The following is a 26,420-nucleotide window of genomic DNA, read 5'->3' as shown; positions in this document are numbered from 1 at the left end:
TTCCTCCTCACCTGTTTTTTTCCTTTTCTGTGTTTTGTCTCCCCTTTCTGAGCTGGCCTGCTGGTTTCCATCAGACCCTGGAAAGCAACTTCTTAGCCACCATTCCACTGTGGCTCTAATTTTCCCAGAAGGGACCACCACACGAGGCCAGAATCAGCTCCTCAGAGTGACTGGTGGAAACGGGGTACACGGGCTTCTTCTCCTCCCCCTTCCCCTTCTCTAGATCCTGTTGCCATTTTTCTTTGACAAGACCTGGTACTGGTAAATCCGAGATTGCAGAAGGGGAGCCAAAGACATGGAGCATAAATGCCCTCTGCTTTGTAAAGCTGTGCAGGGTCCCTGGAAGTACGTTTTGCCAGTGCTGGGGGGACTGGTTTCCAGAAATTACCCTGGACACAAGTTTTTCCATAAAGCAAGCCTTACCTGCCTATAAAATCAGCCCTGAAAGTAAAGAGTTAACCCCTGGTGTAAATGACCCAAGAACATCCTTTACTCCTGTAGGTCCTGTCTCTATCTTTCTGTCTAGTTTGAGAAAGTCCAAGAGACAGGGCCGGGTCTCTTTGTCTGCTCACTCGGTGTAGCATGCAGTGGGCAGTGGGCAGCCGGGCACCACTGGAGTATGCTCTGCTTAATTCATCACACCTGCTCCAAGAGCCGGGCATCAGCAGGTAAGGGGCCTGAAGACCTGCAAGATTTTCCCTGCACTGGAACTGTAGTCATGTGAAGACATTCTGGACTAGGGGAGAGAAACGTTTAATAGTACCATGACTTCCAGACAGGTACTTATTTGGGATTTCAGTGTTTCTGAAATCAGGTTGTGCCTTAAAAATTTGACATATCTAAAGAAATAACGTGTATGTATTACTCAAACCAGACACTTTTGCGAGTGAAAGGAGGTGCTGCTAATAACAAAATGACAGGTATAGACTAGTGTTGTCCCAGGAAAACTTGGACACATGGTCCATGTACTCATGGTATTATGTGCATTTAATAAGCTCTTCAAAGGCCCTGTCTCCACTACAGTCACCTGGGGAGTTAGAGCTTCAACATATGAACTTGGGGAGGGGGGATGCAATTCAGTTCATAGGAAGTGCCACAAAGGAAAAAAAAAACAGAATTAATTCAAGTAAGTTAGAGATTTTATGTTTTGTTCAGTGACAAAATATCCATCTCCTGCAACCATGACTAGCACATACATAACAATAAATAATTGTTGAATTAAAACAGAAGAGACATGGTCTGATTTATAATTCTAGAAGAAGGAGTGGAGGACAACAGGGTTGAAGCAAAAAGATTGGTCAGGAAGCTCTGGATGGAGGTGTCCACATGAAGATAATGGGATTTGGACCATTGAGTTGACTGTGCAGATGGAGAGAAGTGATTAGATCAAGCTATATTTGGGGTAGAACTGACTGTGTTTGCTGATGTATTGAATGTGAAGGGGTAGGAAGAGAGATAATTATAGATGAATTGCAGGTTCCAGGCATAGGCTATTAGGTGGATGAGGGGAAGACGGAGGGACAGATGGGAGGCAGGGGAGGAAATCAAGGACTTTGTTTTGGACATGGTAAGCTTGAGATGCCGGAGAGACACACACGTGTAGGTGACTCATAGGCAGTTGGATATATAAATCTTGAGCTCAGAGAAATGTGGTGTATTACCTCCTGCCCTGAGAAGCTGTTATGTAGCAGGGGTGAATCATGGAATCAGTGGAATCTTAGGGGGTTGATAATTATAGCTAATACTCAGTGGACTCTATCCTTATGCCAAATGTTGAAATAACGCTCTATACATGTTATCTCATTTAATTCTTCCAACAACTATTTTTAGAATTTATCATGTCGATCTCCATTTCCTAGACAAGGAAACCAAATGTCAGAAGGTGGAATGAATTGCCTAAAGCCACCAATCCAGCAAATGGGAAACGTAAAATTGGCCAAGACTGACCGGAGGGCCAGGGGCCTGCACCTCCTGTCTCCCATAAAGCAGGCTCCTGATCCCTTTCTCACTCTCCTTCTAAATTAGCGTGTGCTCTTGAACCTGTTTGCTCACCTGGAGAATGATGGGACATAATCCGTTAGATTCCCCCCTTCGGTTACCCTCAGCTCCAGTGCTGATCTCTTTTATGAATCTTATTTCCGTGCAAGTGTGCTGTGACTTTCAGAGATGATACCTGTGAGGCTGCCCTAGCTAATGATTCATTTTGATGTGCATAAAAAAGGGAAATCGCTTTAGGACAAGACCTAACATACCAGCTTTCATAAGCTGAATTTGAATCAAGTCAGAGGGATGCCCCTCGAACCAATACCATTTCGGAGTGGGAGAGTGTTCAGTATCTCAGCCTCATTTGTGTCATCTGAATGATAACCTCAAGGGTCTCACTGGGCCAAGTCCCTGGAAATGACACTTGAGCCAGACACATAGACATCAGACACCCTCTAATGTCTGCACCCGCCCTTTAACGTCTCCCCTCATTCCATCTCAGTGACACATCAGCTACCTGTCATCAGAGGGCCCCACTGTGCTGGGGGGTGTGACAGAGTGTATCCACCCTGGGATCCAGAAAGGACCCTCCTAGCTTATCACAGCAATGCTCTTTGGACACTGGCTCAAAGAGCCATTCTTTGGGCCAGTGTCTCCCTTTGGGGGGGGGGGCGGCGCAGGACATCTGGTATGGACAGCCAATTTGAATTTGATTGGAACATGTTAATGAGCCATTCATATGTGTGGGATTTGCTTCTGATTAGATTAAGCTTCAGGGAGAGGAAAGAAACAGGCACTGATTAAAGACATAAAAAAGGAAACACTTTAAATGAGTAAGTGGTTCGTCTCCATATAGCAAAGTCTAAATCAAACATGGTCCAGGAGATGCACTTTGAATAGCAGCTGGGTAGAGTGAGCACATCCCCCAGGGAAGGCTCCTCGGCAATCCACGGGACTTAGCCTGCCAGAGAGGGCTCCAAACCTGAGAAAGATGACTCTCAGGTGAGGGATGGGAAGGTTTTTATTTGGATTTTAGAAAATTGCTCCCTGAATCCCTGTAACATTTAAGTTCATTATCATTCTCTGGCAGCACCCGTGACAGTAATGGGGGCCAGAGATCTTATTTCAAAGCAAAGAAGCGATTAGAGTAGACAGCACAAGTGTCAATGGGACCTTGATTTGGAACATAGCTAACACTTCCTTCCGTCTGAGTGTGAGGCTTCTGGAGGGTTTGGGTTCTGTCGCGCTTGGACTTGGACTGGTCTGCCTTCCAGTCTCATGCAGCAGGGTCAGCCCTGTCTAGATTCTATGTCCCCTGGCCTCACCAGCCGGGTCACTCTTGTATTAGTGGAGCCGCCAGACGGCTGCTGTCTGTGGCTTCTGAGGAGGCGTGTGAGGGTCATCTTCAAGCCTGGCCTTTCCTTTCCACCCTAGCTGGCTTCTCCCTTGGTTTTCCTCCCTCTGCTGTGGTTCTGAGTTTGAGCCAAAGTCTCAAGGAAGCCTGACATGTAGGGGTGCTAATGCCTGCCCCTTGCAGCTCCCTCCCTCCCTCACCTTGGGGCATTGTCTGTATTCTCAGCCGCTGGTGAAGGCATGTTGGGAATGGACTCATCACCTAGAATTGGGAGGCAGACGCCTTTCAGACGCCCAGTCTCTCCCTCCAGCTGGGGCTTTCCACAGCCCCACACAATAGTTTGAAGCTGTGGTTACTGGTGCCTATAGGGACCTTGCCCGTCTGGTCACCTTGCCTGCTTAAACACTGGCAGCCTTGAAGACAGCAATGATGGCCCTCTAACTTTAGAAGTTTAATGCAGGAAAAGTTCATTTCCTGCTCACGTCAGAGTCCCCTGAAGAGTAGGAGGCTGACCTGGGTAGCTCTTCTCCAAGTGATGATTTAGGGGCTTGGGCTGCTCCTCTGGTAGGCTCACCATCTTTGAACTTCAAGGTCACCCTGGCTTCGACATTCTGCAGGCAGCAGGCTGGGGAGAAGTATGCATGGGAAAGACACACTGAGTATTCACCCACTTGTCCTCAAAGTGACAGATGTCGTGTCCTCTCTCAGCTCATCAGTTTGTGTTGCTCTTGTGGTCCTGACTACGAGAGGCTCTGGGAGATGTGGAGGGGCACCCAGGGACGAGTAGCAATGGGAGTCTCTGCACTCCCTTAGGGACCAGTTTCCCCAACTCCACTGGGTAAGTCAGGCCCTCACTTCCTTTTTCCCACTTGTCTCAAGTTCCCATTCAGCCTGAGTTTGAACAGTGGTCATCAGGCCTGTTAGTTGGTTGGTTGATCTGAGATTTGAGGTAACCAAGAAAAAGCACTCCTAGACAGAACTAATAGAGATGCCCTCTAACTCAGTGACCACCCGTTTGCAAAGCAACCCCCGTGGAATTTCCTTCCCTGAACTCCTGTGGCCCAATCTTGACAGTCAGAGCCGGGTGCTCTGTCTGGGATGGGCCAGTTTTCTGAGAATGACTCCATGCTGTCGTCCCTCTGAGCTACCCCTGGGTTTCCTATATGTAAGCAACTGTTTCAGCAATTCTCATGTTCCGACAAAACAGCCTTTTAAGTTTTTCTCCATGAAAAGCTTTCAGACAGTACAGTCTAGCTTCTGTCCTTGGAATTCTGCCAGATGAACCTCCCCGCTGCCTCCTAAGAGCTGTGAAGGATCTCTCTCAAGTAGAGAAACTGCTTCAAGTGTTCCTGGGGGGTGACCCAAACGTTCAGACCCCTTCAGGGATACCTTCCAAGAAAAAGCATCATTTTCCCCAAGCAGCGATTTTGTTCAGTGGACTCTTCAGGAGTGTTTATTGTAAGACGAGGGCCTGGGAAATTGTATCCCCAGGGAGTGTTTTTCTGTGGGGTCTGATGGAAAAATGAGCAGGGGCAGATTTTAAAAATATTTCTTTATACTTTAAAATAACTAAATATCTGCCCTCGGGAACCTGGAAGAACACCAAGTAAAGTTCATTGGGGATAAGTCAGAACTAAAGCCCAACTCGGGATCCTTCACTCATGCAATTAACGTGGTCCCCGAGCACCTGTTGTGCGTCGGGCCCTCCGGAGGCCCCAGAGATTTCTTGAGGAGGGCAAGGTGGACACGAGCCTTGTCTCACAGTTTGGCATCGTGGGCCCATAAACAAAGAAAAAAGCTCCTTCTCACTAGTCTTCAGGGGAGGTTGCAAATTAAAACTGCAAGAAAGAATTTCACGCCCGTCAGATTGGAAAAATCAAGAAGTTGGACAATGGCAAATGCTGGTAAGGACGGGAAGCAACATGAATGTCACCCATGCTGGTGGGAGTACGCCTTGGTATATACAACGGGGCAGAGTTTGACTTTTTGTGGGAAAAGTTGGATGTGTATATAACGTGTGCTTTAGAAATTTCCCTGTGGTGTAAATACATGGAAAGATGCCCGCTCTTGGGTGCCAGGAAACACACACGAGAATGTTCCGAGGAGCATCATTCATAACACTGGAAACGAGACTGCCCACCCACAGCAGCGAACGTAAATCCATCACTATATATTTATACAATGGGACACTGTGGTGATGGAAATAAATGAAGCAAGAAGCCAGTCGCAGAATGTATATGACACGGTTCCATTTATACAGCATATAACAACAGGCAAAGCTAAACAATGTGTAATGTTGGTTGATGACAAGGAAATTATTAACAAAATTCAGCATAATGGGTTACTTTGCCCTTGGGAGTAAGGAGGAACACGGGGAAGTTTCTAAGATACTGCCGGAGCACCGTTTCTTAAGCAGGGTGGCGGGTCGATAGTTGTTCCTTCTATTATGTGCCGTAAACTGGGCTGTGCATTTCACACACACACACACAGCATTATGCTACATGTCGTGCAAGAGGAGATACAGGGGATTCCAGAATGCACAGCAGAGGGTTATAACAAAAATCAGGGCAGGTGGGGAAGGTAGGTAGGAATTAGCAAGGCAAATAAGTGTGAGCGGTGGGAGTGTGGGAATTCCAGGAAAGGGAACAGAGCGGGGAGGAGACAGGGACCCAAGAAGGTGGCCTGCCGTGGGCACTAAGAGAAGCTGGAACTGGACAGCAGAGGGTAGGAGATGAGGCTGCAGGCACTAGGAGGGGCCAGCTCTCAGGGGTATTATCTGGAGACTAACGGGAGGAGGAGTGAGATGCATTTGGGGGGAGACACACTGTCTGTGTCCTGGCTCCTCCTCTGTGCCTCTCTCCCTGCCCTGGACCTGGCTTGCTGATGGCCTCTGTCTTCCTTCTTATTCCCAAGCTGCGCCCGGACTAGGGGAGGTGAGGTGCTTAGGGTACAAAATTGAAGGCTGCCTGGAGAGGGGTGTCCTGCCCAGCCCCGCCCCATACCTCGCTTGCCTGCGTCTGACCCCGCCATGCTCTGCGAGTGAGTTTCTGGTCGTCTGCCCACTCTCCCCAGGCCTCAGCCCCAGCCCGCCTCCACCTCGTCTTCCTCCCTGCAGCCTGCTGCTTTTGGCTTTCCACTCTTGTCTCAGCTATTGCAGCCAAGTTAGACGAGACAGCTACACATAAAAAGATAATTAACCACATAAGCCAAGAAATAAGGACCACATGAGTGGTACAAATCATGTGTTTCCAAGAGTTTGGGAGGAACTGGGCCAGGCAGGCTCCGGATGGATAGAGTAGGAAGGAGGCTTTCGGAGCTAAGAGAACAATGGGAATAGTTTTCCAAGAGCAAAGAGCTCATTCAGAGCCACAAGGAGATAAAAGTTGGAAAGAATTTGGGATGCGATCCTGTGGACATGGCTATCGAGCACAAAGTTGGGGTGCCACCACCCTGCATCCCTTACCTGTGGCAAGCATAACTAATAAACTGTGCCATGCTTTTTCCTGAGCCTGGAGAAAGCCTCAGAATCGTTCTGGACTCAGTGGTTCAGAAGGACATTTACATGTGAGTGGATTTAACACACAGGGGTAAACTCATTTGCTATCCCTGTCCTAGGCCGTGTAGTGATCTGAGTCTTTGAGTAGGAGAGACGATTTAACCGCATCCTGTTGCCTCCCCCCCTGTCTCCCAACTTCAACTTGATTTACAGCCCCATCAGCTGTGTCTCAAATACTGGACATCACTGGAGGCATTGGCAAGAAAACTCAAAACCATAGAATGTGAGAAGTAAAGGGATGTAATATATCACTGAATCCAGTGATATATTTTTTTCCCATTTGACAGCTGGGGGAAACTGAGCCTTGGGAGGGGAAGACTTGTTCACATACGTGCCAAATACAAGACGTGAGTCATCTTGTACCAACGGCTCCCCAACCTGGAACAGAGAAGGAACCTGACCTTCCTGAGAGCCCTCTATGCTGCTCGTGTGGACTACGAGCCTGTCTTTGCTTATGGGAGCTTTTCATATATAGCCTTTCTTTCAAACCTCCCCAGGAATCATTATTCCCAAAGAAAAGGCCACTGATGTCCATTGACAGGTACAAGTCAAAGGCCAATGTGTGACAGAGCCAGGATCTGACCCTCTGCACCAGCCCCTAAGATCCGCCTGCTTTGGACCCTTTGAGCCTTTATAGAAATGATAACGAGATTAGGGTTTCCTGGGAAGGGCTGGTGATTGTGACTTTGTTCTTCCCTGGGTAATAGTTGTCTGCAAGCTGCTGTAGGTTCTCGGTCACATCTTGGGGCCAAGCCCAGCAGCTCCAGTGTAGACATGTGCAAACATTTCTGAGGTTGGAGCTCTCTCTCCAGTGAATTCCTGGTTCCACAAGGCAAAGCCACCTGCTATTGCCCGTGCTCATTTGATGACTTCCCGGGTTTTACGACATTAATTTAAGCTCTGCAGCCAAAGTAACTCTCTTTGGTTGCAGCAGTATGCACTTAAATGTCAGAGATTTGCTGAAAAACCACTTGGGTTTGAAGAAAGTCATTGTGTTCGGTAAAATCTGTCCACATTTTATGTTTATGGCTTTTATTAGGACATTCAGCTGAGCTAGTTAAAACCATGTCTCTATAGTTGGTGAAAACCCTGGGCTCCCAGGTCACTGGAGTCTCTCATTCCAGCAGTACGTGCTGAATATATTCTAAGTGCAGCTGCTGCTACAAGCAGTGGTAACACACGGACGTGATGTTTTCATGGCACATATCGCATGGGGTCTGGAGGACACATATTTAAAAAATAGATACATAAATAAAAGGATACATGTTATAAAGAAAAGGGCCGGCCACTAAATGTCTCCAGAGGGGATCTACTTTGGACTGGGTGGACCAAGAAAGGTAACACTGGAGCTGGGGAACAATCAGGGAGGGGCAGATTATTCCCGGAAGCAGCAGTGAAGACACAGAGACAGGAAAGAACGTGACGTGCTCCAGAAACATGGCACTTGGTATCCAGAAGCCACAGGGGCCAGCCTTGACCTGAGAGGCCATCTGGTGTCCCTGCTGCCTATGAGACCTGGTGTGTGTCTTCACCTTGTGTAAAAGCTAGGATCTATGTCTTGGTGGTTGCTCCCCATCCCCTGTTCTCTGTGACTTCTCCTGCCTTCTCTGTGACCAGCCTTTGGTCTTCTTTTCTCAGTCACCCCTGTGGCACCCAGCTCCCTGCTCACCCTCCTCCTGGCATCCCTCCACCTGCCCAGAGCTCACCATGTGGAGCTGTGTTCCTGTCCACACCTTCCCCCTCCGTTCTGCAACCCTGCCTCTGTGGCACAGTCCTGTCTTTTCTTCCACCCGGTTTGGGCCCTGCCATCTCATGCCAGTTGTGAACATGTTGTGTGCCAGGCCCTGCTCCCTTTCTCTCCCTCTTTATCCTGTGCCCCTCCCAAACCTTCATGTAAGTTTTGTGATGTCATCTTCTGTGAGGTCCAAATGCTGGGGATTTCCTTTCCCAGACTCTATGAGATCAGCCATGGCTTAGACTTCTGAATGCCTGTCTTGGATGAAACCATTGGTGGGTGAGGCACTCCTTACCCAGGGATGAGCGAGCACAGGATTTCTCTTGCTTACTAAAGTGTCATTGGGTGGTATCCAGAAATGGTAGGGTAAACATGTGAAGTAGACTTCATCCACTTCAAAGCTCAGGTCCTGGCAAGGTCTTAAAGGCTGTGTTCAAGGAAGATGCTGTCATTTTCTCCACGTAGGAGACTGGAAATGACCTCTGCATTGACCAGTGCTCCCCATCTCTGAAGAAGGGTCTTGGGTGCCTCTCTCTCTGCTAGGCTGGGCATTCAGGAAGCCCCCTTGTCCTCTGTAGCCTGTGTGCTCCCCGGAGAGGTGGGTGGGAGAGGCCAAGTAGCAGCAATTGTAATAATTATTATGAAATAATAATAACAGGTGCAGACAGGGCCTGGGAACTACAGCAGGGGCTTACATGCACATTTCTTAGATGAGAGGTTTGGTTGTGGGCCACTGTCCCGGCGTCCATGGAGCTTTCCCTTCCATGACTGCCACCTATGTAGCATACACAGTGAGGCAGACGCAGGGTTAAACCCTTCCCTACACTGCGTGGCTCCTCCCACTGGGTGAAACTGAGGCTTGGAAGGGAAGCCGCCTGCCAAAGGTGACACACCAGCAAATGGCAGAGGTAACGTTTGAATCCGGTTCCCACTAATGGCAAAGCTGAGCTTTTAAAGGCAACAAATGCCAAACTCCCACCGGGCCCAGCTGCCCCGCCTCTCCCAGAAACCCAGGGTCTCTTCCAAGCACCATTTAGCACACGTTTAAAGGAGAATTTAGTGAAGACCTTGAGATCATTTTGCAAGAGGGAAGGAGCTGGTGAAGGAAACGATTTCAATGGTGCTAACCTGGGGAAAGACAAGGCAGGACCACGCGGCACACCAGGTGAACCTGGCCGAAGAGGTTGCCGCAAAGTGACAGCAAACTGATGCCCAAAGCATGGGTCAGAGGATGCCGTCAGGGTGGGGTGGACCATCCTGTGCAAAAGTCCAGAGGCGAGAGAAAAACCGCACACTGGAGAAGTAAACCAATGAAATAAATGTCAGAATGGCTACAGTGTAGAAGGTATCAGGGAACACAAGCTGGGGTGGGGGTGGGGACAGCTGTGCTGGGGGGCGTGGCACAGAGGAGGAAGTATCCAGTTTGCAACTTCAAAAGGTCATTTCATCTGCTGTGTGGAGGAAAGCTTGGAGAAAGAAGACAGGAAGAAAGAGAGCAGGTGTTCCAAGGCTGTGTCGGAGTCCAGATGAGAGAGACGGGCTGGACAGGGGAGGTGGCTGCAGGGATGGCAGGAAGGGCTAGACAGTGAGTCACACCGCTCCTTGTGCTGTGTGTCTGAAGGCTCCAGGGGGGAGCCAGGGCTGCCGTTCTCATTAGGATGGCGGCAGATGCGCCCACTCTGAGGTGAAATGGTGAACCGACTCTTTGAGAAACAGGTCTCGTAATAAAAGAGCTTTGTTACAAATCATGTTCTGTGTTGTGTTTTTGAAATATGTCAAATAATAGCCTCCGTTCCAGCTGCAAAAAGAATAATTACTCTGACTCTTTGTGTTGTCAATAACTTATTCACAGTAGTCACAGGCTTTCATTGAAAATCTGAGCAGAGTAAATCGTCGTAAATCAGCGCCATCCCCGGAATGGATAGGTCATGGCAATGAAGGCGCACAGTCTGGGGCCGTCAGTGCCTCCCCCTCCTCCTCAGAGCCACCCCTTGGACATGCTAAGTCCTTTCAAAGTATGTCACCCCAGGGGAAGTGTTGGCTCTTCCTTGGGCTTGGGGATTGGACAAATCCTTTTGTCTTCAAGAGCAGCTGTGTGGCCTTGGGCAAGGGCCATTCTTTAGTCTTCATTTCCTCACTTGGACTTGGGGATAATAAAGGTGAGGTAGGAGAAGGGTGTCTGGCTCTTTCTTTGAGGTGATTTCTAATCCTTGTCCAGGTGCATGTGATCCATTTGAAAATGGATTCCCTGCTGGTTGCTCTCTGTCCAGCACCGCTGCAGAGACGATCGTGGAGGGGGTTGTTAACTTCTCTCCTATGGGCAGGCAGAACCCAAATCTCTTGTCAGAATGTCTGGTCTCTTCTTTGGTGGGTGGGACTCATGAGTAGAGGAAGAAGATGCATTGATTTTCTTGCTGGTAAATCCACAGCAGTAAGACCCAAAACATAAGTCAATGACTCCTCTTGCCGTGGGAGTAGACAGGGGCCTGGGGAGATGAGGGGATGAGGCCTGGGTTTCTCTGCACTCATTCTCGCATTGAGCGGTCACCTGCGGCCTGGTTCAGAGGTGCAGCCACCCCCAGACACTGACGGATGGCTCCATGTCTTCTGTAGGTGTGGCAGTGTGGTGGGAGCGTGGAGGTCCTGCCCTGCTCGAGGATTGCCCACATTGAGCGAGCCCACAAGCCCTACACGGAAGACCTCACTGCCCACGTCCGCAGGAATGCCCTCCGGGTGGCTGAAGTCTGGATGGACGAATTTAAAAGCCATGTCTACATGGCATGGAACTTACCCCAAGAGGTAGGAATCACTGGTGGGGGTGAATTTCTTGGGAGTTGATTGGAAAAACAAAACATGAGACTAAACTCTTCCACCCATGAGACAACCAGAGTCCTGTTTGCCATGCTAGAATGGTCTCTCCATTCAAAAATCTATTACAGGTTGAGGAGAAGTGACTATCCCTGAGGCTCTAAAATCATTTCTTATGCTTCCACTCCAGGTTTGGCCTACATTCTCACTCATCTAGCCAGAGCTCCATTACCTTGGTAAATAGTTTGGGGACCAAGGCCTCATATGGAAACAAACAAAGATCAAACTTTCCCCATCAGAAAGAACCTAAGGTCCATATTCCCAAAATGTGGGCAGCACCTATGGCTTAAGTGGGTAGGGCTCTGGCCCCATATGCAGAGGGTGGTGGGTTTGAACCTGGCCCCAGCCAAACTGCAACAAAAAAAATAGCCAGGCATTATGGTGGGTGCCTGTGGTTCCAGCTACTCAGGAGGCTGAAGTAAGAGAATCGCCTAAGCCCAGGAGTTGGAGGTTGTTGTGAGCTGTGATGCTACAGCCCTCTACTGAGGGTGACAAAGTAAGACTTTGTCTCTAAAAAAAAGAATAAATTCCCCAAATGCATTTTCATCTTTTTGTCAAGTGGATCCAAGCTTCTCCATTGAACCTTTAGCAGAGTGATAAAGAAGGTCTGTATGCCTCTGGGATTCCATGAGCCACACAGATGGGGATAAGGTGAGCTCCTGTAGGAAGGAGGAAGAGGGATTGTTCTGGACATTCTTTTAAGCTGCTTTTAACCTTCACAGAGCCTCATTATTGAGTGTCACTGTCTCTAGTCACTTAGACTCAACAAGTCTCAGGGAAAGGGCAATATTTCTCTAGTGGTTTTGTTCAGCTTTGCTGTGTGTCATGTGGAAAAGACCTTGGACTGCTGAGTTGAAAGAACCCAGCAGATGCCAGCCATGGCACTCCAACCTGCTTCTCAGCCTGTCTGGCTGGGGTCCACTGCTTCTGCTGCATTCCTTGTGACCGCATGACCTCCTTCTTTCTTCTCAAGGCTGTGGTGTCCCCTTGGGCACCGTTTTGAAAGTCTCAGCTCTCTTTCTAATGGGGAAAGTTTGATCTTTGTTTGTTTCCATATGAGGCCTTGGTCCCTGAACTATTTACCAAAGTCATGTAGCTCTGGCTAGATGAGTGAGAATATAGGCCAAGCCTTGAGTGGGGGCTTTCAGGCCACTGCCACCCTCCACTGCAGGGGAGGGGGTGTAGGTTGGGTTGCATACTCTCCTTATCAGTGAGCTTTCAGCAGTTGGGAGGAAGAATGACGGAATATCAGCCAGGTGCAGCCAATCCCAATGAATCAGCCCTGGGATTGAATCCCTGACAGCAAGAGTGTTTCTAGGGAAACCGTGGGGCCTTCCAGACTCATCTCTGGCATTGGATCACAGCATTCTACACAGGGAGCTGGGCCTTGCAGTAAGTGTCCTCTGAAGGCAAAAATATTGAGAACACTTAGAAACTCCCAGGAGCTCACCAGGGAAGCACCACAGGTCCCCAGATTCTGTCCACACTCCGGCCCCCCTTCTCTCTGCATCTTAGAACTGCACACCTCCCAGCCCGCTCCCCATTGCAGCTGACAGATGTTGAAATGCACAGAAACCCAACGAACAGTAGAGAACTGAGGGAGAGAAAATAATTGGAAAATGATGAAACTCAGTGTCTGTAGCTCCTCAAGGGGGCAGTTCAAACCAAATCAAATAGGTGGGGAAAGTGAACACAAGACAGGTGAGAGGGGCAATTGTCCAGGATAAAGCCATAGTGGAGAAGGAAAGAGCCAGTGTGCTTCCTGGAAAACTCTCTCTACACACTCGTTCCCTCCAAGTCTCTAAGCACCTCTGCTTCTCTTATCAAACTTCAGTGGAGAGTCACCACTTTCAAACCTTCCAATCACTTCTCAAGCCACATCCCCAGTATTTCATCAAAACTGCTTTTGACAAAGCCAACAAGGGCCTCCCACTGCCTAATTTCATGGAGACTTTAAGGATTCCACCCTTTCCCTGAACCTCTGTAGTTCTTTGGCTCCGTGATCCCACACTCTAGGCTCTCCTCTCTCCCATTATTCTTGACTCCCGTGGGTTCCTGTGAACCCCAGTGGGTGCTCCCTGGGGATCCATCCTTGGCCAACCACCCGCATTACACCTGTGCACCACCCTTCTGAACAACCTCATCTACTCTCGGGTTTGACTGCCACCCATCTGTTGCCTTGCTAATTAACAGCTCTAGCCCTGACTTCTGCCTTTACTTTCAAACCAAATCTCCAACTGCCAGCTGGCCATCTCCCCCTGGTGTCTCCACAGGCACTCAGGCTGAAACTGACCAACACATCTTTCTTCTCCCAAATCTGCTCCTGTTCTCACTCTGCCTCCATTCATGGTGCCACCATCTGCGCCGACACATGTGCTTGAAACTGAGCATCGCCCCTCAGGCTTTCTCTTTCTTGGCCCCCATTTCCCACTGGGAGGCCTCCTTCCCTTCCTGGCCTCCTCTGGCATCTATGTTCAGGCTCCATCTCTTCCCCGGCAACAGCCTCCAACTTGTTCCTTGGCCCACGTCTTGTCCCCTTCAAATCTGTTACCCAAAGTTATCTTTAAAAAGTCAAAGCAACTATGCTGTGCTTAAAATCTTTAAATGACTCTTCAGTGTGTTTAAAATCAAGGTTGACGTGGCATCTCGGGTTCCCATGGCCCCTCCTCTGCCTGTCTCCGGCCCCTCCTTGTTTTGGAGTCTACTCAGACTACGAGGACTGTAAGAACTGCCTGTAACAGTCTCTACCCAAATCTGTAAAGCTCCCCAGGGGATGGTTCAGGTAGGGGGGTCTAGGTAACACTGATTTAATGAATCCTGCTCATCCTTCCAAGCTCACCTCAAGCTTCACCTACTCCAAGAAGCCTTCTTTGCTCACCCGCTCCCCGGCCCACCATCCTGGCTGCCCCACCGTGTGAGATGGATCAAAGCCCTTCCTCTCTTCTCCCTAACACCTCCTATCTCCTTCCGTGCTTCACACTGTGTGCAGAGAGTCTATCCACTTGTCTGCATCTCCCAGACCCTCCTTTCAGGCAAAGACTGTGACTTCTTCCTGTTTGTGTACACAGTCATTTGGGACAGCAGCTGACATACGATGCACTGGCATTTGGTAAAGATAAGTTGAAAGAGGAAGAAGAGGGAGGAAGTGTGGATGCTGCACGCTCTACAGGGTTGCCCAGGAAGTTTGCCAGCCTCCCCTGATGTGGTGGCATCCAAGGACCTTCTGCTCGGCCACAGGCACATCTGCTCCCAATTTACTTAACCTTTCGTCTACTCTACAGCACCCCAGCTGCAAATGTACAGCTGGAGCCCTTTGGGCCAGCCGAGGCAGCTGCCTTGAGAATTAAATAAGTTAGTATATGTAAAGGCTTTGATCGGTGCTTGGCACATAGAAAGCACTGGAAGGTGTGAGCTCTTGTCAATGTAATCATTCACGCCCTGTGCATTCTGTCTGCAGCTCTAGTGGGCAGACATCCTCCGCTCGTGGCTTCCTGTGCCGAGTCCCCCTCTGGGCCGTGTGCCGAGACGAGCTGGCTCTCGCCTGTTCCCTTACTACGTTCAGTCCCCAGCTTCTGAAAGGGCCAAGGAGCCTCTAGCTCTTGTATCCTGCTACTGTAATAGAAAATCAGTTTATTTATTGATAAACAGAAGGCAGGCCTGCAGCGAAGAATCAATATTTTCTTAAGCAGGTTCAGGAACGCTAGGCTGCCCCCTGCTTCTCTTGCCCCAAGATAGGCTGGGTTCCGGGGATGGCTTCCCACGGTGCTCAGCGGCAGCCCTTCTTTAGGTTTGGCTGTTAGGAATGCTGTGACTGCGTGCCATCTTTTTATGTGGCTAAGTTTACTGGTTTCCTAGGGCTGCTATCACAAATTACCATGCACTTGGTGGCTGAAGTCAACAGAAATTTATTCTTTCATAGTTCGGGAAGCCAGAAGTCTAATTTCAAGTGCCAGCAGAGTTGTGCTCCCACCAGCATCTTGAAGGGAGAACCCGTCCTCACCTTCTCCAGCTTCTCGGGGCTCCAGGCTCCATTCTCTGCCTCGCTCTCTGTGTAGCCTTCCCCTCCCTGGGCCTCTGTGTGTCCAATTCTCCTTCTTCTCTTATAAGAATACTGTCGTTAGCTTTAGGGCTCACCCTACATCCAGGATGATTTCCTCTTGAGATCCTGAACTAATTATACCTGCAAAAATTATATCCTATTTCCAAATAGAGTCACATTCAGACGTTGCAGGTAGACGTGGATTTTGGAGAAGAGCACCATTCAACCCACTACACTATATATTTGGCAGGAAAGGAAAATGTGTTGATTGTTCTCGAATAATCAGAGCCACAGTGACCTTTCTGAGAAAGTGCTTATTTCTTAATGGATGCTCCCTGCCCTAAAAGAAAGGTTTGATGAAATTTACTGTAAACACACAGGGCAGACGTGCTGAATCATTAAAACAGAAGGACAAAAGTCAGTTAATAAACAGGGAGGGGAAGTAGATCTAATATTTAGAAATAGAAGCTGCACAAAGGGCTGGTTCTTGAGCTCCCTGGCAGTTAAAGTAGAGATGGTCACCTGATGGATTTTCTCTCTCTCATCTTTTATTAAATCATAAATCAGGAGACAAGCTTTGCTCTGATCCTGAGTACAGAAAGAAAGCTTTCCCAGAGGAACCCAGAATTTCAGGAAAACATGGAGGTCTTCCTGAAACAGGTTCTTTTAGTGGCTTCCTATAAAAACTGAGACACAGTATTAAACTGGAGTCATTTAAAGGGAATTATAATGTGAAGGGAGAAGACATGAGGGGGTCCAAGGAAAGAGTTTTGTGATATGAGGAATAAAGTACAGAGAAGTGTAAAGGGTTAATACTTAACAGATCCTTGGGGCAGGGGATGGGAATCAATTACATCTACTGCCAGTTCCCATGTTCACAACTTCCTACATATTTTTCAACTCATCTCATCAATGTAGTTCAGGCTCAGTGTTAGGCCTGTGGGCACAGTGATAAAGCTGGTGTCTTGTGAGATACCACCTGTCCTGTCTGGTCCCCGCCTCCATCCCTGCCCTGGTGTCATCTTCTGAGACGTCACTAGGTCCCCATCTGATCCCCTGCTGATGGACCCCTCAGCATCCTCTGCTATGGCATCAGCCAATCCTGTGCCCTGTTGAGCAGCTGGGGTGCAGGCCCAGGAGTTCTTAGAGCTCTCCAGTCTGCTCTGGGACTACAGGAAGTGTGGGGGCTTCTCTACCCTTTGTGTTTCCATTTCTGCTCCATGGCTGCTGAATCGCTGTGCACTTGGGAAATGAGGGACAGGAAGGAGTACTCTATGCTGAGACCCCCATGCTTAAAGAGAGAATGTGCTCTCTGCAAGGATTTAGTCCTGGGACACATAAGGGTGGGATCTTCCAAATGCATACAGTCAGATCAAAAACACAAACTCTTCTAGACCCAAGTTAATTTGGTTCAGATCTCACCATTCAGTAGCTGTGGGGCTTTGAGCAAGTTACCAGATAGATTACTGAACCTCTCTTCATCTCAACGGCTCAAACTACAAGGGCAGGTGGTGTAGTGCCACCTTGTAGTTTAAATGGGACCATTTATACATACAAATGCAAGTAAATCAGTGTAATTACATATGCACGTCTCATTCAGACAGAGCCTCACACATTGGAAGTGTTATCTAAGCCTTCACTGTTAGGATTCCTAGGAATAGTATTAAAATTAGCATCTTCCCATCTTGAAGTCTTTTCCCTTCCCTCTCTCCCCACAGCTGAGAATCTCTCAGCTTGCCTCTTAAGGTAGGGAAAAGCTTTTTTTTGGTTAATCTAAGAATTCGGCATCTTTATCTTCAGTGGCCTTTGATGACCATGCCTGTCGATGCTGATCTGCTGTTTCAGAGTCCAAACGGGGACGGTTGATGGGGTTAGGGCCCATGTGGGAAACATAGGAGTTAACATCCCACAGGGTCTCTGCCCTAGACAGTCTCCAGGAACCTTTGTTGGGGGTGCTGGGTCACACCAAGGTAGTTTGGGGAGAAGCTGCAGCCTGGTGGTGGCTGCATCTCTGCCTCTGCCTCCCTGTGCAGGACTCAGGAGTTGACATCGGGGACATCACGGCAAGGAAGGCTCTGAGGAAACAGCTGCAGTGCAAGACCTTCCGGTGGTACCTGGTCAGCGTGTACCCAGAGATGAGGATGTACTCCGACATCATCGCCTACGGGGTGGTAAGGAGCCAGCCTCTGCAGGGTGCCCCCCAGACACAGAAGCAAGAACCACAGGGAGGCGTAGCAAGGAAGGGGAAGGGGGAAGAGCCTCTCAGCCACCCACAGGGGCGCCAGCAGCAGACCTGGGCACTGGCTGCTGGTTTCTGGGCCTGTGAGCCAGCCTTTGCTTTCATAGGCAGAACCTCTCCAGTGCCTTGGAGGGGTACTTGTCTCCCCTTTATAGTCCCACGCCTTCAGCTGTGGCTGCAGACCTACATATTCTACTTAATAAGACTCATCATAAGGCCGTTGGCCTAAGACTGCAGGACACTGCCCGCTGTTCTCCCAGCTAGGATGCCAGAGGCTCTGTCAGCCACCTGCATGCGTCCCTGCCAGGGCACCCCCTCCTACTCCAACACAGAGAATCCCTGAAAGGAGCTGCACAAACAAAGCCTTCCTGAGTTTGCTGTATTTGGCTGCATTCTGAGTACCACCTGTTGATCAGCACAGAGCAGTGACCCCCGACGGGAGGCATCAGTACAGAGGGTTTGGAGTCAGACAGGCCCGGTTCAAATCTCGAGCAGGCCACTTCTTAAACACATGTCTAAATGTCTGTGGGCCTCAGTTTCTTCCTCTGTTCAATGGGGTGGATTAATACTGTGCTCACAGGGAGGCAGAAGAGAGTCTAAGATATGTAAGTGTATTCTCTGTCTAAGGGTAAAGTACTTTGAGCATGATAAACTCTCCCATCCTCTTAATAGTCTCAGGACCACTCAGGTAAAATGCCATGAGGTATTTTATGTGACACCTGATTGATTTTTGGCTGCCTCACCTGGTTTTTGCCGACTTCCGGTCTGAACACATAAAACTTCTGTTAAGCCCTTGAGACTGCTCTGTGGGGTAACTTACATCATCTCCACATTACAGAGGAGGAAAAAAGAAGCCCCAAAGTGACTTGCACATATTCACACGGATGGTCAGCAGTGAAACTGAGACTAGACCATCAGCTTCTGATATCACCCCATCCCTCATTTTGGAGAGCGTCCCCTCAGATCTTTCTTGATATCCAAGGACAATGGTCTATAGTCAGAGCTGAGTTCAGACCTGCCCCAGCAAGGATCATAGTGTATTGGGCACTTATCTGAGAGTAGGGGGAGTCTTTGCTGAGACATTGGAGTCATGGACCTCCCAACCCTCACATCCTAGGAAGCAGATGTTGCTGTAGTCCCAGAAGCCCCAAGATCTACGTTATCCAGAAGGCCAGCCTGTGGAAGAGGGTCTTTTCCTCCCATGAGAGTCCCCACTGTATGGTTGGCATGTCCCGAGAGAACCAGCCAGTGCACTCCCGCCTCTGCACATTTTAGGCTGGTGTAATTCAATGTAGAAAACACTGCAGTGGTGCTGCCCAGGTAGTCCCTGAGTGTCCAGATCCTGGCATCACCATGAAAGCACACTGCACTGCCAGGTCCCTATCTATCCCATCTACCTGCCCAGAGCCACCCGAGGACACAGTTGCTACCGGTGCCCCCACACTCTGCCTCATAGCAAGCCATATACACTGTAGCCACAAGAGCAAGAGGCTCTGCTGAGTCTGAGTCATTCTTCCTGGTAATTATTTTTAATCCAAAATGAAGGCACCAGGTATCTTTTCAGAAGCAGAGTCCCCCCTTTCTTTTACTATTCCAACTCACACCCAAAATACATACATCAAATGACTTCTGGGCCTCTCAGGGGAGCCAGCATCAAGCCTATAGCCCAGCCCATTAATCCACTAATAGGTCCCGTTAGTGCAACCTGCAGGCAGAAGCACCTGTGGGGTCCCTTGTGTGGGCAGGGGTGTCCCCTGGATCATTGAGCTCCATGTCTGGGAGATGGGGTGACGTTAGCTAATCCCTGCTCTGGTGCTGAGTAGAGACACAGGAGCATCTGGAAACAGACATGCCTGGCTTCTGAGCAGTGCCTTTGCCACTTACTGGCCTTTGACAATTGTGTAAAACCGTAATGGTCACAGTAACGCCATGTCAGGGGGCATCTTCGACGTCTCAGAATGTACCCATTGGCATGATGGGAAGAGTGTGGGTTTCAGAGTCAGACACCGGCTCTGCACTTGTCTATGCTGCTCTTGACCTGGGAGCGCCATTCATTTCTTAGTTTTCTTCACGCACTCACTCAGCAAATATCGCCTGTCCACTGTGTACCCTGGGCTGTGAGACGTATAATGAGAGAAGACAGAGACCCCACCTGGTGACTAACAGGGGAGCCAGGCAGGGGAAGAAACAACAGGAATGCCTTGTGCTAAGTGCCACCACCAGAGCCAGGGATGCTGATGAAGCGCGGGGCAGTGATCTCCCACCCAGCCTTGGGTCAGGAAAGACTTCCAGAGGGGCAGATTAGCTGGCAGCCAAAGGAAGAGGAAGATTTAGTTAGGCAGAGGAAGGCCAAAGCAGAGGGCAGCATGGGAAGTGTCCACCCACAGGGAAAAAGGCCAGTAGAGCTTGTTATTATGCTACAGTTTCTTCACCTTTAAAAGAGATACTGTGAACAGCCTGGCTGGTTATTTTGAGAGTTAGGTGAGATACACAGAGAGGACTGCACGTGGTACCTGGCACAGACGCGTATTTGTAAAAGCTGCTTCCCCTGCATGGCTTTCAGGAAGGTTAGAGCAGAAATAATAGCAGCGAACAATTAGTGCACATTCGTTACTTGCCAGGCCCTGTGCTAAGCACTCGTAGGCACTGTTTCACTTCATCTTCATAACAGCCCTATGAGGTAAGCACTGTTATTATGCCTATTTTAGAGAGAAGAAAACAGCCAGGAAGGAGTTATGTTGTTTTGTCCGAGACTGCCCTGCTGGGGTCAGGCTTCCATCCACCTGCACCCACGGGGGAGGGATGCCGCAGAGCCCGGGAGGACTTCATCAAAAGCCACCCACTCCCTTACCAGGGGCTGGCTTCAAGAACCCAGGAGAAAGCCAAGCCTAATACCAGGGCTTTCTGGGTCTTTCTCTTTGTAACAGCAGTTAATAGGTTTCACTAATGAGTTACAGTGCCTGGCTTGGAATGTGACACCCACCCCTCCGTGGGCCACAGGACGAGAACAGAGTGATTACATGTGCTCTTCCCACAAAGACAAGCCACACAGTCAGTTTATAATAGAGGATTTGCTGCGTAGATGCTACAGGGGCTCCTGCCTGGGGAGCTGGCACCTATGATATTTCTTTAGAATCTCTAAACTTTAAGTTTGGGATTAAGCTGCTGTTACTCAGTAGAAGAAAGGAAGCTCAAGCGATAATAATTTGACTCTGTTCTTTACCCCCTGTTGAAAACAGGTATGCCTGGAGCACACGTGGGCCCCCAGTTATCTATTCCATTTCATGCCCCTTCATTGGGTTCATCCCACCTCTTCCACAAAACATCAGGACTATAAAAGCCTAATAGCTGCCCGTCTCTGGCCTTCCCCCAAAGATATGGCCCCCCCGTGGCCCACGGCCCTTTTCTCCCCCTGGATTCTCATCTCCAGTTCTGTTCTGAACAGGACACTTTGATTTCTAACAAGAGAAACTCAGTTGAGCTAGCTCAAGTTATGGTGGGAGTGGGATGAAGATATCACAAACTTGCTTACAGGCATAGGAACCAAGGGGCAGCTGGATGTGGGTTCTCTGCTGGGAGGCCACTAAAGCCTCGTCTCTGATTCTGTCTGCTTGGGCAGCATGGAGTCCTACACAGCAACCAGATTTCTCTCCTTGACATCACCCAATACATCCCCCACACCCAGTCTAAACAACCTTGCAATTCTAATTTCCACCCTCTGCTGACCAGTCTCTGGGTCCCACTTGGATTCTTGATATGTACAGGATAAGAAAATGATGAGATAATCAAATTCCAGAGTGAGAAAGGGAAGAGAGAGGGGTATAGAAAGACAATGATTCCTTCTAAACTGGGGGTTGGGGCCCACCATGGTCTGCTGAGCTGTGTCTGGTGAGCAGGGCCCTGTAGACTCTAGGCTGCCTTGTAGAGGGCTGAGAGTGGGCTTAAGAAAAAAGGGGGTGTTGACTATTGGCTCTCTTACCCGGCATGTTCTGTAAGTGGCCAAGATTGTGCCTCCATGTCCCTACAGGGGAGGGTAAGAGATACCTCTCTCTTCTCTTCCCTCCCTGGCCCCCTCCGTGCTAATTCTCCCATCAGACTTCCTCCTTTGGAGGCCCCTCAGCTGATGGGACACCATGGGACCTGGCCAAGCCACTGCTGTATCTGCAGGAGGCAAAGATAGACCTGGTTCCAAATGGCCCCCAAGCCTGGAAGGAGCTAACGTGTTGCCCATTTCCCCCAGTGCTCAAGAGCCAAGACTTCTCTCAGGGACCCTTGAAGGCCCCTGTGCCACCCTGGGGAGGTAGGAGGGTGAAGAACCAGCACCATCTTGTGTGTGCATATGCGTGCATGTCTCTTATTTTTAGCCAGAATATCTCAGCTTCTAAACCCAGCTCACTGTTTAATGAGATGTAAATGTTTCTCCTTCAAAGGAGGCCAGTCTCCCGTCAGCACCTCTATGTAAGGCAAAAACTCGTTCTCGTTGGTTCTGTGGTGTTCAAGGGGCTGGTGATGGAAATAGAGTCTGTCTCGGTGGAATTCTTGTTTCTCCAGAGTTAACGCATTTGCTCTCTCTGTTCCTCCCTTTTTGGTGTGGCTGCCTCTCCTCTGACATTCAGCTGCAGAATTCCCTGAAGACAGATTTGTGTCTTGATCAGGGGCCAGATACAGAGAATGTTCCCATCATGTACATCTGCCACGGGATGACGCCCCAGGTGAGTCCCCTGAGGGATCCCTGTGCTGGAGTGAGTGTGTGTGTGTGTGTGTGTGTGTGTGCCTGTGCCTGCTGCTGTGGGGAAGAATGTCCTCAACTCTGTCGGGGCTGCTCTGGGGCTGGGGACCTCTGAGGCTCTTCATTAGGAAGTGTTCTCATGAGCACAGAAGTTACACCTGCCTTTCCTGGAAGTAGGCTGGGATGCTAGGATTCCAGGATCCTCTGGGATGGGGAGGAAGAAAAGGGGTACATTTCTGAAGAACAATATCTGTCTCCTTGAGGGAAACTATGAGTACATCACGGTCCTGTTTTGGCAGCCAGGACATTCCTTGGCAGGACAAAGTCCATGGGTTCCCTCAACTCCTCAAGGTGTCAGAATTCCTTCAAATGTCATAGTGTAAGAATGGAATGGAAAACAAATACAATGTACTCCATACTAATATGAAATCAATATATAAACAATTACACTCATAAGAGTGTATACAGTTGCACTCATTACTCTCATAATGCTCATAAGAACAATAAAACACTAATATAGTCCAGTCTGGGGGTAGAGGGAAGTGGAAGGGGGTAGGGAAGGACATATGGCAGAAGGAGAGGACATGGAGTGGGATCTCACCTAATGTGCACACTGTGAGGGTGTATAACACGCCCCCTGGGTGAGGGGCTCTTCTACAGATGGAGCTCTACCTTGAAAGTGAGAATAATGTAACCTAAAAATTGTATCTTCATATTAATTTGAAAAAATTTAAAAAAAACTCGAAAAAAAATGCCATGGCATGGTCTTCAGAACTGTCCTTCAGCAGATCATAACTGGGACCAAAACTTATGAGAGACCATGGGACTCCCTTTCCAGCTTTTCCTCTGGTCTTCTCCTAGTGGAGAATGAGGGGAAACTACCAGAAAAATAAGTTGTCCTTAAAAATTCCACATCCACAGTCTAGGCTTCAGATACCCAAAGAGGATGCCAAGATACCGGCAAGAGAAAACGTTTATTCAACAAAGTTCTATAAACAACCATTGACCAACATTGATAATGTTCCCAGTGTTTACTTAACTCCCGAAGTGCACAATGATGAAGGAATATATTTTAGCATATATGTATATGTGTGCAATTGAAGTTCTGTTTTTAAAAGAACTATTAGGTGTCAGAACACATGACTAAAGAATATCATGGTGTGTGTTACCCTGTGCATGAACAAGGAGACCTCCCAGGGTTGTCCACTGTGACCTACCATCTTGTCCTTTTTCATGGGCTGAGTGGAAATGAGCATCACTGGCTGCTCAATTGCAGATCTGCAGATCACCCTATCCCCACACCACCAAGTATGGCAAATCATTTTGCATTGTTACAAGGGTGCAGCATTTGTAATGGGTGACTGTCTGTGTAAACTTTTTTTTTTTTTTTTTTGAGACAGAGGCTCACTTTGTCACTCTGGGTAGAGTGCCATGTTATCTTAGCTCACAGCAATCTCAAACTCCTGGGCTCAAGCAATTCTTTTGCCTCAGCCTCCAAGTAGTTGGGACTATAAGCACCTGCCACAATGCCCAGCTATTTTTAGAGACAGGGTCTTACTCTGGCTCAGGCTGGTCTCGAACCTGTGAGCTCAGGCAATCCACCCACCTCAGCCTCCCAGAGTGCTAGGATTACAGGCGTGAGCCACCATGTGTAAACTTTTTACTGACGTATAGCATATATACAGAAAATAGATGAATTATAAATGTACAGCTAAATGAATGAACACAACCATGTCACCAAGTCAAGAAACAGAGTATTGCAGTCTATTTTGGATTTTACATCAACAGGATCGTATGGTGTATCCTTTCTCGTGTGGTTTCCTTCTTTCCTTTGTCATTCTACAGGGCATCCTAAAACCAGAAATCACCCATAAAGTCCCTATACATAGGGAAAATGGAAAATTGTAGCCAAATGTACCTCTATTTACAAAATATTCTCTATGCACTGGTCACCTTTGTGCAAAATTTGATAATAATATTTTATAAATAGAGGAGCATTTAGCTATAGTTTCCCATTTTCCCTATAGATGGAGACATTATGGGCAACTTTTGGGATACTCATGTTATATGGAGTTGAATTTTTTTTTATTACTCTGTGATATTCCATTTGATGAATGTATCATAATTTGCTATGTATTATACTATTGATAGATACTTAGGCCATTTAGGAAATGTTGTGAATTCTGCTGCAGTGAACATCTTTGCTCATATCTTTTCATGCACATATTTACTCATTTCTTTTGGATTTATACCTAGAAGTAGAATTGCTGGTTCATAGGGTTGACATATGTTCACTTTTAGTAGATGCTCCTGTAGTAGTCTGATCGGGCTGCCAAAACAAAATATCACAGGCTGAGTGCCTTAAACCAGAGAAACTTATTTTATCACAGTTCTGGAAGTTGGAAAGTTTAAGATCAAAGTCTGGCCACTTCAGTTTCTGGAGAGGGCTCTCTTCCTGGCTTGCAGATGGCCACCTTCTTGTGTGTCCTCACATGGGGGAGAGGGAGTCAGTGTTCATGAATGAGCCCTCTGGTATCCTGTTAGATCAGTGGTCTACTTTTACAACTTCACTCAATCTTAGCTTGAAGATTTGGAAAATTCTCAGGCTATCCACATTGCAAAAAAAGTGTGAAAGCTTGTCCTGAAGAGGACACTAAGGGTGGAACTCGTAGATTTAGTCAGCCTTCTCAACAGAAGCCAGGAATAAAGATGAGATTTCTCCAGTGGAAGCACTGCTGGTTTGAACCAAAGGGGATAGAATTAAGGAAGCTTGTTGGCCTTAGATTCTATAAGACCATATAGGCCATGGAGCTATTTGGCTGTAAATGTGCACTATTCCTCAAGAAAGGAAGAGAATTAGCTGAAGGCATTTCAGGGATCATCAGAGCTGCCACTTCACCACAGATGCAGGGGATGGGGCTATTCCACAGAGCCACAGCAGTGACAGGCTAGCCTAGTGGGCCTGGAAGACAAAGTATTGAGTCAAAGGACCTTTCAGTCTTAAGATCTAAGGAGACTTGCGTTGGTAAAGTTTTAGACTTCCTTGGGACTCATCACTCTCTCTATTCCAATTTCTCCTTTTGGAATAAGAACAGCTATTCCATGCCTGTCCTACAATTACATTTATAAAGCACATAACTTGTCTAATTCCACAAGCTCACATTTGGAGAGAAATTTTGCCTAGGGATGAATTGCACTTAAGTCTCACTCATACCTGATTTAGATGATATTTAGAGGATACTTTGGAGTTTAGACTTTAGAGTAGATGCTGGAATGAGTAAAAACCTTTGGGGATGTTGGTATGGAATGACGGCACTTTGCATGCCCTAAGGACACGCATTTTGGAGAGCCAGGGGCAGAACGTGCCTCTACCCTATGAGTTCACTTAAGCCTACTACCTGAGCTGATAGTGTCCTTATGAGAATAGACACCAGCAAGCTTGCTTGCAGACTGTGCTATATGAAAGACACAGTGATAAAGCACCCCCCTGCAAGCCAAAGCGCAGGCCCTCAGCAGAAACCAAATTGGCCAGCATCTTGAACTTGGACTTCCCAGCCTCCATAACTGTGAGAAAATAAATTCCTGTTATTTAAGCCACCCACTCTATGATATTTTGATGACAGCTTGAGCTAACTAGTACACTGGCAAACAGTTTTCCAAAGTTGTCCCAATTTTTACACCCACCAGCTTTATATTAGAGTTCTAGTTGTTCTACATCCTTGCCAACATTTGGTGTTATCTGTATTTTTAGTTATAGCCATTATGGTGGGTGTATAGTGCTAACACATTGTGGTTCTAATTTGCATTTCTCTAGTTATTAAGGTTAAGCACCAGGGTTCTCAGCTCAGTATATCTCCATGTTGTTCTTCAGTATGAACAAAGATGACCAGATCACAAGTACTTGGCCTTTTGGTAAA

At 48.2% G+C, this 26,420-nt stretch overlaps 1 protein-coding gene across 1 annotated transcript in view; it reads left to right on the top strand.

Moving 5' to 3' along the window:
- GALNT18 (polypeptide N-acetylgalactosaminyltransferase 18) overlaps positions 1–26,420 on the top strand; it is a 326,911-nt gene that overhangs the window by 259,855 nt on the left and 40,636 nt on the right. Inside the window, exons 7-9 of the mRNA XM_003781103.3 lie at positions 11,242–11,427; positions 17,569–17,706; positions 22,391–22,486. Of these exons, the coding sequence (XP_003781151.1) occupies positions 11,242–11,427; positions 17,569–17,706; positions 22,391–22,486 (420 nt within the window). The remainder of the gene's footprint in view (positions 1–11,241; positions 11,428–17,568; positions 17,707–22,390; positions 22,487–26,420) is intronic.

This window comes from Otolemur garnettii, unplaced genomic scaffold (genome assembly GCF_000181295.1).
Source record: "Otolemur garnettii isolate 467f Iridium unplaced genomic scaffold, OtoGar3 scaffold00001, whole genome shotgun sequence".
NCBI classification, from domain to species: domain Eukaryota; kingdom Metazoa; phylum Chordata; class Mammalia; order Primates; family Galagidae; genus Otolemur; species Otolemur garnettii.
This window is presented reverse-complemented; position numbering and strand designations above follow the sequence as displayed.